This window comes from Anolis carolinensis, chromosome 2, assembly GCF_035594765.1.
Source record: "Anolis carolinensis isolate JA03-04 chromosome 2, rAnoCar3.1.pri, whole genome shotgun sequence".
Taxonomy (NCBI): domain Eukaryota; kingdom Metazoa; phylum Chordata; class Lepidosauria; order Squamata; family Dactyloidae; genus Anolis; species Anolis carolinensis.
The window spans coordinates 218,403,757-218,416,468 of record NC_085842.1 but is presented as its reverse complement, the minus strand read 5'-3'; the positions used below and the strand labels follow the sequence as shown (position 1 = coordinate 218,416,468).

The following is a 12,712-nucleotide window of genomic DNA, read 5'->3' as shown; positions in this document are numbered from 1 at the left end:
AGCATAGATCTTTGTTCACGATGTGGCCCAAGAGAAGACCTTTCAAAGCCTGGACAAAAGGATTGAACTAGTCCTCTATTTAATTCCTTACCTCATTATTGATGGGGGACAGCCAATCGCGTTTTGAAAAAGTCACAAAATATAATAATTCAGTTAATTGGAGGAAGCTCTCCTTATGGTGATGGCAAAAGAGATACGGATGCCGTATGGTTTCTGTAAGACTTCTGAGGCTTGGATTCTTCGTCGGTGCTGTTGTCCATCTATCTCATATATTAGTTGTTACGTTTTCATAGTCTACTCCACATTCTGTCTGTATCGGTAAGTACGGGAAGATCAACAGAACTGAGGCAAATTCAGAGTTGCTGCCCACTGTGACAGGAACAGGAAGCATAGCGAACTTATCGTTGCTTTTCACTGCAAGCTGCTATGCATGCACTTCTGCTTCTCCTTTTGGGTCTTTTTTCCTTCCGTCTCCTTGCTGTACACCATTATTTTTGGGCCTGACGTGTGTGTGTGTGTGCTAATGATGTAGACTATACCATGACAGAAATGAATGCAAAGTTGCTCCTTTAATTTCCTTCTGTGATGAATCAATGGTATCAACAAAATGCAGTTTATTCAAAAACAATGTCATCCCAAAAGTATATGACACAGAATGAAGAAAGAAGAGCAATGGCATACAGATTATGAGATCAAATCAGGTCTACAAAAGAACAAGGAATCAACCTCAATGCATGTCAGGCCGCATCTATACTATAATATGATGCAGTCTGAAAATGCATTATACGGTCAGTGTAGATTCAAATAATGCAATTTAACTGAATTGAACTGCATTACATGAAAGTGTAGATGAAACTGCACTTTATGACTGTAAATGGGCCACCAGTTGTGAATCCAGTTCTTTATTCTGTCCATTTCTATGTTGCTTCTACAGAGGATTATTTGGCTGCCACTTTATGATTTTTTCCCCTCCATTCAACCAAGTTGAAAATACCGTAATATGTAGATTTCAGACACACAGTCATGAGAGACCATTCCTTAAGTTTATTCAGCTAGAAATCTCCCTAGGCAAACTTCTTAATTGGTGTTGATCTTTACATTTTCATTGATAGGACCTCTTTGTTTGCTGTTGAGCATAGGAGCCTGTTTGGTGTCCTCTGAATAATCATCAATGTAAATTGTGATTTCCATGAGCACAGATATCTCTCTTTTCAAAAAAAAGGTGAAAGTCATCAGTGTTCTGCTATATAACAACAGGTAGGTGAGTAGTTGTGTTGTTGAACCATGATGACATCCCCAAAAGATTTATAGTTTACCAAGGGTTTTATATTATTTTTATTTATTTTAAGTAATACTTTTTTGAACTTTCACTGATTTGTACCAGTGGAGATTGGGAACGGATCGTAGGAAGCTTCACCTACCCAAACAAAAAGACTTTATCATTGTAACCCTTTAATAAACTGTATCTAGGTTGTTATGAGTTTTCCAGGCTGTATGGCCATGTTCCAGAAGCATTCTCTCCTGACGTTTCTCCCACATCTATGGGAGGGTCGGACCCCTCAACCTCTGAGGATGCCTGCCATAAATGTGGATGAAACGTCAGGAGAGAATGCTTCTGGAACATGGCCATACTGCCCAGAAAACTCACAACCCAGTGATTCCGGCCATGAAAGCCTTCAACAACAAACTGTATCTATTTTTCCTTGACTTTCTGTGTAACTTGTATCTTTCTGTGTACCATATCTATTTCTTTTATATAAAATGTATTAGCTTCCTTATAAAATGTAGCAAGATGTAACCCAGAAACAATCATCTCTATGTAACCCTGCTGAAGGCCCTTCCCACACAGACCTATATCCCAGAATATCAAGGCAGAAAATCCCATATTATCTGAGAGTGGACTCAGATAATCCAGTTCAAAGCAGATATTGTGGGATTTTCTGCCTTGATATTCTGGGATATAGGGCTGTGTGGAAGGGCCCTGAGGCATTTCCCAAAACAGGAAAGTGGGGCAAATCCCTCTGGCTGTTTCCCAGCCAGACAATCATCATAACCCTTTGTTCATGTATGCAAAGATAGACACGTTTCTCATATCAACCCAGATAAGCCAGGAAGTATTTGACTAGTGAAAAGGTCCACTTGAGGCTGAGAGATTGCTGACCGTGGAAACAGAGGTTCAAAGTATTACATTCGTTAAACCTCTTTATTGACAGTCCAATCCTTGATTGCCAAAATCATCCTCTTTTGTCTTGGTTAATATGGCAGAACCTGACCGTTAAGCGAATCAAAAGTTCATTATCATTTCTTTGACATTGTCTTTACAAGTGACACCTCTTCCCAGGGGGATGTCCCCTCAGCTGATTGGTTCCCCAGCCAGTTTTTTTTATCATATCAGAAGATATTTGAGAACATACTGCAAGTCGCTTCTGGTGTGAGAGAATTGGCTGTCTACAGAGACATTGCCCAGGGGACACCTGGATGTGTTACTATCCTGCTGGGAGGCTTCTCTCATGTCCCCACAAGCTAGAGCTGAAAGGCAGGAGCTCACTCTGTCTCACAGATTTGAACCGGCAACCTTCAGGTCAGCAACCCAACCTTCAGGTCAGCAGTCCGGCTGGCACAAGGGTTTAACCCATTGTGCCACATTCCTGACTGTCATTTCCCTGCCTGGATGCGGCAACATCAGCTGTGCCCTCAGCCAATCAGGTAGCAGATCCAGACCAGCCCCTCTCTCAGCCAATCAGTGAAGGGAGTGGGAATTTTGAATAGCTGTCAAACTGTATAAGATGCCTCACTTTCTCTATATGTTCTATGTTTACACACTTGGAGGCTTTTAAGCAGAGGCTGGATGGCCATCTGTCGGGGGTGCTTTGAATGCGATTTCCTGCTTCTTGGCAGGGGGTTGGACTGGATGGCGCATGAGGTCTCTTCCAACTCTACTATTCTATGATTCTATGATTCTATGACTTGTACTTGCATCCCTTTTTGCCAGATTGAATAAACCTCTTGTCTTCAACTTAGTGAGTGTTTCTCTGTCCTGATCAATTTGGTTTCGCTTGCACTTTCCGGGGACGCTTCCTTTTATCCGCGATCCTAGTTATCCACAACAGTTGCGAACAACCTAAGAATTTTCTTCATCAACCTCTGCGCTGGGAATAACAATTGTGATAGAGAAGGCCCATAAAATTAAGAATGAACATCAAAGGGAAAGTAGCAGGCTTGTCACCAAAGCTATTCTCCCAGGCAATAAGGGAAAGTAAATAATATGACTATAATGCAATTAGGATTCTGAAAGGCACAAGAACCCTTAAAGCAGTGGTTCTCAACCTGTGGGTCCCCAGATGTTTTGGCTTTCCATTCCCAGAAATCCTAACAGCTGGTAAATTGGCTGGGATTTCTGGGAGTTGTTGGCCAAAACGCCTGGGGACCCACAGGTTGAGAACCATTGCTTTAAAGCAGGGGTCCCCAAACTAAGGCCCGGGGGCCAGATGCGGCCCTCCAAGGTCATTTACCTGGCCCCCGCCCTCAGTTTTATAATATAATATTTTTGTATTAGTTTTAATAAAATAATATATTGTATATACATATAATATTGATAATAATATTATGTTATACAATATAATACTAATAATAATACCATATAATAATATTAATTATATGTTGGGCTGTGGCGCAGGCTGGAGAGCAGCTGCAATGAATCACTGCAATGAATCACTCTGACCAGGAGGTCATGAGTTCGAGGCCTGCTCGGAGCCTATGTTTGTCTGTCTTTGTTCTATGTTAAAAGGCATTAAATGTTTGCCTATATGTGTAATATAATGTGATCCACCCTGAGTCCCCTTCGGGGTGAGATAAATAAATAAATAAATTACATAACATATAATAGTATAGTGGTATAGTTCAATATAGAATTATATAATGCTAATATTGTGCTATGCTAATAATATAATATATTGTATGTACATACAGCTGCTCTGAGTCCCCTTCAGGGTGAGAAGGGTGGGATATAAATGTAGTAAATAAATGCAGTAAATAAATAATTAATTTTAGACTTAGGCTCGGCCAAAGTCTGAAATGACTTGAAGTCGCACAACAACAACAATCCTAATTAACTTGACTATTTCATTGGTCAGTAGCAGGCCCACACTTTCCATTGAAATCCTGATAGGTTTATGTTGGTTAAAATTGTTTTCACTTTTAAATATTGTATTGTTCTTTCATTGTTGTTGTTGTTTCACTACAAATAAGACATGTGCATTATGCATAGGAATTTGTGTTTTTTTTCAAATGATAATTTGGCCCCACAACAGTCTGAGGATTGTGGACCGGCCCTCTGCTTCAAAAGTTTGAGGACCCCTGCTTTAAAGTCTTAATATTGCTCTGCTATTGATGACTTTCAAGTAGAGTAGATCAATTGAAGCAATGGTTGAATGGTTAATCAACACAAAGGCAAATCCCATTGACCCAGGCTCCATCTACACTGCTATATAATGCAGTTTCATAATGCAGTTTAGTTGTATTAAATTGCATTATATGGCAGTTTTGATTTATATACATGCAGTGCCCAAGTTACAACCATTCAACTTACAAACAATTCATAGTTGGAACGGGGGTGAGACAACAGGAAGTGAGAGAAAAGTACCCTTAAGAAGGGAAATTCACGCCTAGAAGAATGATCATCACCGAAGCTTTATCTCCAATTGTTGTTTCCACAACAAGCCACATTTTTCAAAATCCAATGATCACAGGGACAGAAAGTGAGCTGAAATCTTCTGAACTGGGACATAGCAAAACAAACATTTACAGGGGTGATAATCCTTCCCTATGCAATCCAAATATAATCTATATGTGTTTTTGGCTGAAGTTATACTTCAAAATGTACCTGTTGCGACTTACAAATTCAACTTAAGAACAAACCTACAGAACCTATCTTGTTCATAACTTCGAGGGCGCCTGTAATGCAGTTCAATGCAGCTAAACTGCATTACAAGTGTTCCCCTACTTATCGCTGGGGTTACATTCCAGGACCACCCAAAATAATAAATCTGTGAAGTAGGGACACTATATTTTAATATTTATACATTATTTTAGCAGTTATACATTATTTTAAATCTTTATCAATCAATCGTGTGTTGATAAATCGCCTCCTTCTCCTCCCATTGCCGCTTGGGCTCCTTTTCTCTCCCTTTGGCTTCTCCTTCCTCCCTTCCTTAGGCTGTAAATTGTAATTTTTATGATTTATAATATTCTTTTAGAATTATTGAAAAACTGCAAAAGTGAATCCGCGAAAAGTGAACCGCGAAGTAGTGAGGGAACACTGTATATTACTATATATACTCGAATATAAGCCTAATTTTTCAGCCCTTTTTTAAAGACTGAATAAGGCCCCCTCGGCTTATACTCGGGTGAGGGTCCTGGCTGTCTTATATTTGGTTCAGCATATACTCAAGAATATATGGTACATTTATTATTTTTCTCTATTATTATTTGTATTATTACATTTATTATTTTTCTCTATTATTGTTGCTACTATTACATTTATTTTACATTATTATTATTATTATTATTATTATTATTATATGTATTATTTCATTCTGATATTATTATTATTATTATTATTATTATTACATGTATTATTTGACTCTATTATTATTAAAAGGATGCATAAGCACATTTACATTGAAGAAGATGAGAATAATGATTTGATCAGAGTTGGACAGTCTTATCTTAAATTTGAGCTTTATGTAAATATTCAAAAACATTTAACCTATTGATGCCTCAATTAATGTAATTTTATTGGTATCTATTTTTATTTCTGAAATTTACCACCCTCGGCTTATACTGGAGTCAATGTTTTCCCAGGGTTTTTTTGTGGTAAAATTAGGTGCCTCGGCTTATATTCGGGTCGGCTTATACTTGAGTATATACAGCATATTATATTATATTAATTATATTATATTATATGGCAGTGGAGATGATGATGATGATGATGATGATGATGATTATTATTATTATTATCATGGGGCTTTGATGGTTCTACTGTAGTTAGGATTAACAACAGAATCTAGGCCTTTTAAAAAAAATTACCTACTAATGAGGGTTTGGGGTGGATCACAGAGAAAACACAGTTCTAACACGAGTGTCTGCTTTCTCCATAAAAAAACAAGTGGGTACAGGTTGAATTTTTGAATGTGAAAGGAGCTCTTCCAAGGCAGTGAAAAGACGTGTTCTTTGGAGACTAGTACAGTAGAGTCTCGCTTATCCAACCTTCACTTATCCAATGTTCTGTATTATCCAACACAGTCTACCTTTTAGTAGTCAATGCTTTTGTAGTCAATGTTTTCAATATATTGCAATGTTTTGGTGCTAAATTCGTAAATACAGTAATTACTACTTAACGTTACCATGTATTGAACCGCTTTTTCTGTCGAGTTGTTGTAAAACATGATGTTTTGGTGCTTAATTTGTAAAATCATAATGCAATTTGATGTTTAATAGACTTTTTGGGCCCAGTGTGTTAAAGCACTGAGCTGCTGAACTTGCGGACCGAAAGGTGCCAGTTCAAATCCCGGGAGCAGAATGAGCGCCCGCTGTTAGCCCCAGCTCCTGCCAACCTAGCTGTTCAAAAACATGCAAATGTGTGTAGATCAATAGGTACCGCTCCAGAGGGAAGGCAACAGTGCTCCATGCAGTCATGCCAGCCACATGACCTTGGAGGTGTCTATGGACAACACTGGCTCTTCGGCTTAGAAATGGAGATGAGCACCAACCCCCAGAGTCGGTCACGACTGGACTTATCATCAGAGGAAACCTTTACCTTTACCTTTACTTAGACTTCTCCTTAATCCCTCATTATCCAACATTTTCGCTTATCCAACATTCTGCTGACCTGTTTATGTTGAATAAGCGAGACTCTACTTTTATTGAAATGCAGGAATAGAACCCTATATTTGCTACATAGATGTAAGAAATTTGTTTAAAGAAGAGCAACATGATTCAGGCATGGAAGTAAACAAGCCATCTGAGACTGTACAGTACTTCTCATTGTTCTCTTAGGCAAAAATCTACTTTTATTGAAATGCAGGAATAGAACCCTATATTTGCTACATAGATGTAAGAAATTTGTTTTAAGAAGAGCAACATGATTCAGGCATGGAAGTAAGCAAGCCATCTGAGACTGTACAGTACTTCTCATTGTTCTCTTAGGCAAAAATAATTACAAGGAGGTCGCAGAGAGGTTTAGAAAGATGCCCTCTCTCAGATAGGATCCTTTTTGCATGTGAGGCAGAAAAAAAGACGGCCACATTCAAGGTTACCAAATCTGGCTAACAATATTTGTGTACTAGGCAAATAAAATCCACTATATTCAGACTTCTCATTTGTATAATTTCCAGAAAGAACCTCGCTTCTCTTCCTATCGTGTACTAAAAGAAGAAACAGGAAAAGGGCAACAGAAGGTCTGAAGCTATATATAAAGGCTTCTCTCTACATTCATTAGCTGGAACATCTATTTGCCATTTTAGGCCACTATAGCCAAAATCTTGAAACTATACCATCCTTCAAATAAGAATTATAGGAGCTCCTGGTAGCGCAATGGGTTAAACCCTTGTGCCGGTTGACTGCTGAATTGAAGGTTGGGTCGGTTTAAATCCAACCCAGGGAGAGTGTGGATGAGCTCCCTCTGTCAGCTCCAGCTCCATGCGGCGACATGAGAGAAGCTTCCCACAAGGATGGTAAAAACATCAAAACATCCAGGCATCCCCTGGGCAACGTCCTTGCAGAAAGCCAATTCTCTCACACCAGAAGCGACTTGCAGTTTCTCAAGTCACTCCTGACATGAAAAAAAAGGTAAGAATTATGCAGGTAATCTCATAAAGCAGCTTTATGAGATAGTGTCTGTTTATGATTGTATGCTTTGGACAAAATCACAGAGCCAACTGATTGTACGAGCACAAGACAGCTGCACGTAATTGTAAGGAATTAATATATAATATTTATTGAATTAATTATCATATTTATCCCATGCCTTTCTCACTTCGAAGGGGATTCAGAGTGGCTTTAAACATAGGCAACAATCCAATGCCATGAAAACAACATACAATTAAAATAAACATTTACATTAAAACCAAAGAATTAAAACATTTAAAACATTAAAATCCTTCCCGCAGAAGCGGTACCTATTGATGTACTCACATTTGCATGTATTCGAACTGCTAGGTTGGCAGAAGCTGTGGCTAACAGCGGGAGCTCACTCCGCTCCCCGGATTTGAACCACCAACCTTTCAGTCAGCAATTTTTGACGTTGGGGAACCAAACAGAAAAAAACAAGACTTTCTTCTAAACAAATAATCCTTACAACTCAAGACTGTAATTATTCTAGGTTATTTTTTTCGTGGCAGGAGCGACTTGAGAAACTGCAAGTTGCTTCTGGTGTGAGACAATTGGCCGTCTGCAAGGATGTTGCCCAGGGGATGCCCAGACATTTGATGTGGGAGGCTTCTCTCATGTCCCAACATAGAGCTGGAGCTGACAGAGGGAGCTCACCTGTGCTCTCCCCGGGTTGGATTCAAGCTGGCAACCTTCAGGTCAGCAACCCAAACTTCAAGTCAGCAGTCTGCCAGCACAAGAGTTTAACTCATTGCAGCACAGGGGGTTTCTAGATTCAAGTTACACAGAAGACTAATTCAGACTGGATAATAAAGTTACTTTATTATCTATATTTATTGGTTTCTTTTTAACACCCACCCTGAGTTTCAGCTAAATAAGGGTTGCAGGATATTTTGTAAATCTTGTTTAGTCACGAGAAAGGTTTGTGTGTGTGTGTGTGTGTGTGTGTGTGTGTGTGTGTGTGTGTGTGATACCAGTGAAGATTTGTGGGATCCCCAGGAAATGTTGCAAAATTGTAAACTATGTGCGAGATACAATTCTAAAATCTGACATTGTTGTGCATGATCCCTGAAGTTCAGTTGTGCAGCACAACTGCACAACTCTCTGCATCTCCTTGCGAGAACAATGTTGGACTGACGCAAGAGAAATAATTACAGAAATCCAAACATGTGTCCTCATTGGCTGGTGGTGTGAAAAGATAAGTAAACTGATGCAGACTTTGTGTTATCGAAGGCTTTCAGGGCCGGAATCACTGGGTTGCTGTGAGTTTTCCAGGCTGTATGGCCATGTTCCAGAAGCATTCTCTCCTGATGTTTCACCCCCATCTACGGCAAGCATCCTCAGAGGTTGTGAGGTCTGTTGGAAACTAGGCAAGTGGAGTTTATATACCTGTGGAATAATGTCCAGGGTGCGAGAAAGAACTCTTGTCTGCTGGAGGTAGGTGTGAATGTTGCAATTAATCACCTTGATTAGCATTTAATGGCCTTGCAGAATCAAAGTCTGGCTGCTTCCTGTCTGAGGGAATCCTTTATTGGGAGGTGTTAGCTGGCTCTGATTGTTTCATGTCTGGAACACCTCTCAACAAAGGATTCCCTCAGGCAGGAAGCAGTCAATCTTTGAATCTGCAAGGCCATCAAATGCTAATCAAGGTGATCAATTGCAACATTCACACTTGCCTCAAACAGACAAGTTCTTTTTCCCACCCAGGGCCTTCCACAGATATATAAACTCCACTTGTCTAGTTTCCGTTCAAAAGAGAAAGGGAGGAAATGAAGACACTACTGGTGACACTTCTCTCACCAGAAAGTGGTCATTCTATCTCAAAGCCCACAACATTTCAAGCAGAACGAAATGTTTAAAAATGTGGATCTGGGAGAGATTTTGCATGCCAAGGTCCTGTGATTTTGTATCGGACTAGTAGTAGCTCTGATGTTTTTCATCAGCCATAAAATACCTTTCTCGCACATGCAGCAACTGCATCAGTCCAGAGACAAAAACCCTGAGCCATGAAGGAAGGTTGCAGCAGCCCTTAATCATTTAAGGAACAGCCAGAAGCCTTCCACCCACTTTTTTTTGTTTAACTTTGAAACATCAACCGCCAAATAAATACAGAAAGCATGACAACCGCAAAAGATATGTTTACTGACATAATAAACTTATGGGAAGACAGGCATGATGAAATGGGTATTTAGCAAGCCAGTACAAATATGCCCTTTAATTCTGTCAGAGACGTCGCTACATTAAGGTCTTTTCTACACTGCCACATAAAATCCAGATTATCTGCTTTGAACTGGATTATATGGCAGTGAAGACTCATCTTTCCACCATGTCTCCTGTATCAATTTAATGATATAATAATATATAATATTATACTATACTAATATTATAATATACTGTATATACATGTAATATTAATAATAATATTATGATGTAATACAATGTAATTATAATTATAATTCACTATTATAATTGTATATTTATATTACATGCAATATTACTAATAATATTGCAATATAGTTGTATAATATTTATATGGTGCACCTTACCCAGTCTACTTTTACAACCTCTCCGTTTTAATCCATGTTTTTATTAGTTCTTGTCATTTCTTCTTATTGGCTAATGTTTAAATTTTTATAATTGTGCATGTCTTTTGCCTATTGTTGTGTTTTATATTGCTATTGTTTTTATTTGGGCTTGGCCCTATGTAAGCCGCCCTGAGTCCCCTTTGGGGAGATAGAGGCGGGGTATAAAAATAAAGTTGTTGTTATTATTATTATTATTATTATTATTATTATTATTATTATTATTATTATTATTATTATTATTATTATAAACTGCCCTGAGAAGGGCGGGATATAAATGTCGTAAATAAATAAATAATATAGGGGAGCCCCCAGTGGTGCAGCATGTTAAAGCACTGATCTGCTGAACTTGCGGACCAAAAGGTCACCGGTTCGAATCCGGGAAGTGGAGTGAGCTCCCGCTGTTAGCCCCAGCTTCTGCCAACCTAGCAGTTCGAAAACATGCAAATGTGAGTAGATCAATAGGTACTGCTCTGGCAGGAAGATAACGGTGCTCCATGCAGTCATGCCAGCCACATGACCTTGGAGGTGTCTATGAACAATGCCGGCTCTTTAGCTTAGAAATGGAGATGAGCACCAATCCCCAGAGTCGGACACAACTAGACTTAATGTCAGGGACTAAATCTTTACCTAGACTCATATAATTCAGTTCAAAGCAGATAATGTGGATTATCTGCTTTGGTACTTTGTATTATATGGCAGTGTAGAAGGGGCCTTAGAGATCACCTGCAAAAGAGGGAGGAGCATCATCTTAAGATACAGTAGAGTCTCACTTATCCAACATTTGCTTATCCAACGTTCTGGATTATCCAACGCATTATTGTAGTCAATGTTTTCAATACATCGTGATATTTTGGTGCTAAATTTGTAACTACAGTAATTACTACATAGTATTACTGTGTATTGAACTACTTGTTCTGTCAATTTTGTTGTCTAACATGCTATTTGGGTGCTCAATTTGTAAAATCATAACCTAATTTGATGTTTAATATACTTTTCCTTAATCCCTCTTTATTATCCAACATATTCGCTTATCCAACATTCTGCCGGCCCATTTATGTTGGATAAGTGAGACTCTACTGTATATCTGAATCACAGTTCCCATCATCCCTACCCAATAACCATGTTGGTTGTAGCTAATGAAGGACTGGAAACCAAACATTTTGGGGTGACTCTTGGCTCCCTACCAGTGCTCCAAACTTCATTATAGACACAGCTATCAAAATCTTTGCTTCAGTTTTCTTTACAGTTTCTGTTTCCCTTTCCAAAGATACTCTTCTGCTATTAAATAGACTCCTAGGCATAAGAAAAATCTAGCCTGCGAGAGACGTACCTGCAGGATGGCATCAGGACCCCAGACACCGGGGATCCCACTAAGGAAAGCTGAAAAAGTGGGATTCCACAGCATGCAGTCCTGGGGAGAAACAAAACCAGATAAGGGAAATGATCAAAGAATGCCGAAAAACATGCAGAACCTGCATATATTTTTAATATATATATATATTAAAATATTATGTCATTAACTTTAAGCCCTCTTCCACATTGCCGTACAAAGTCCAGATTATCTACTTTGAACTGGATTATATGGCAGTGTAAACTCATATAATCTAGTTCAAAGCAGATAATTTAGAGCCCCCAGTGGCACAATGGGTTAAACCCTTGTGCCGGCAGGACTGCTGACTGAAAGATCCGTTGTTCGAATATGGGAGCAGCGTGAGCTCCCATCTGTCAGCTCTAGCTCCCCATGTAGGGACATGAGAGAGGCCTCTCACAGGATGGTAAAACATCAAACATCTGGGCATCCCCTGGGCAACGTCCTTGCAGACTACCAATTCTCTCACATCAGAAGCGACTTGCAGTTTCTCAAGTTGCTTCTGATACCAAAAAAAATATATCTGTTTTGATTATCAGGATTATATGGCAGTGTAGAAGGAGCAATAACTACAGTAGAGTCTCACTTATCCAAGCTAAACGGGCCGGCAGAAGCTTGGATAAGCGAATATCTTAGATGATAAGGAGGGATTAAGGAAAAGCCTATTAAACATCAAATTAGGTTATGATTTTACAAATTAAGCACCAAAACATCATGATTTACAACAAATTTGACAGAAAAGGTAGTTCAATACCCAGTAATGTTATGTTGTAATTACTGTATTTACAAATTTAGCACCAAAATTTCACGATATATTGAAAACATTGACTACAAAAATGCCTTGGATAATCCAGAACCTTGGATAAGCGAG

General features: G+C 38.9%; 1 protein-coding gene across 4 annotated transcripts in view; it reads right to left on the bottom strand.

The window, feature by feature from the left end:
* Positions 1 to 12,712, bottom strand: part of ptpn6 (protein tyrosine phosphatase non-receptor type 6) — a 47,390-nt gene that overhangs the window by 33,126 nt on the left and 1,552 nt on the right. For 2 of the 4 annotated variants that reach the window (XM_062971789.1, XM_062971790.1), the window contains exon 2: positions 11,803 to 11,883. In XM_062971789.1, coding sequence (XP_062827859.1) covers positions 11,803 to 11,816 — 14 coding nt within the window. In that variant the 5' untranslated portion in view covers positions 11,817 to 11,883. Of the gene's footprint in view, positions 1 to 91; positions 597 to 11,802; positions 11,884 to 12,712 lie in introns of those variants that run through there. The other 2 variants (XM_062971792.1, XM_062971793.1) reach the window with 1 other exon arrangement.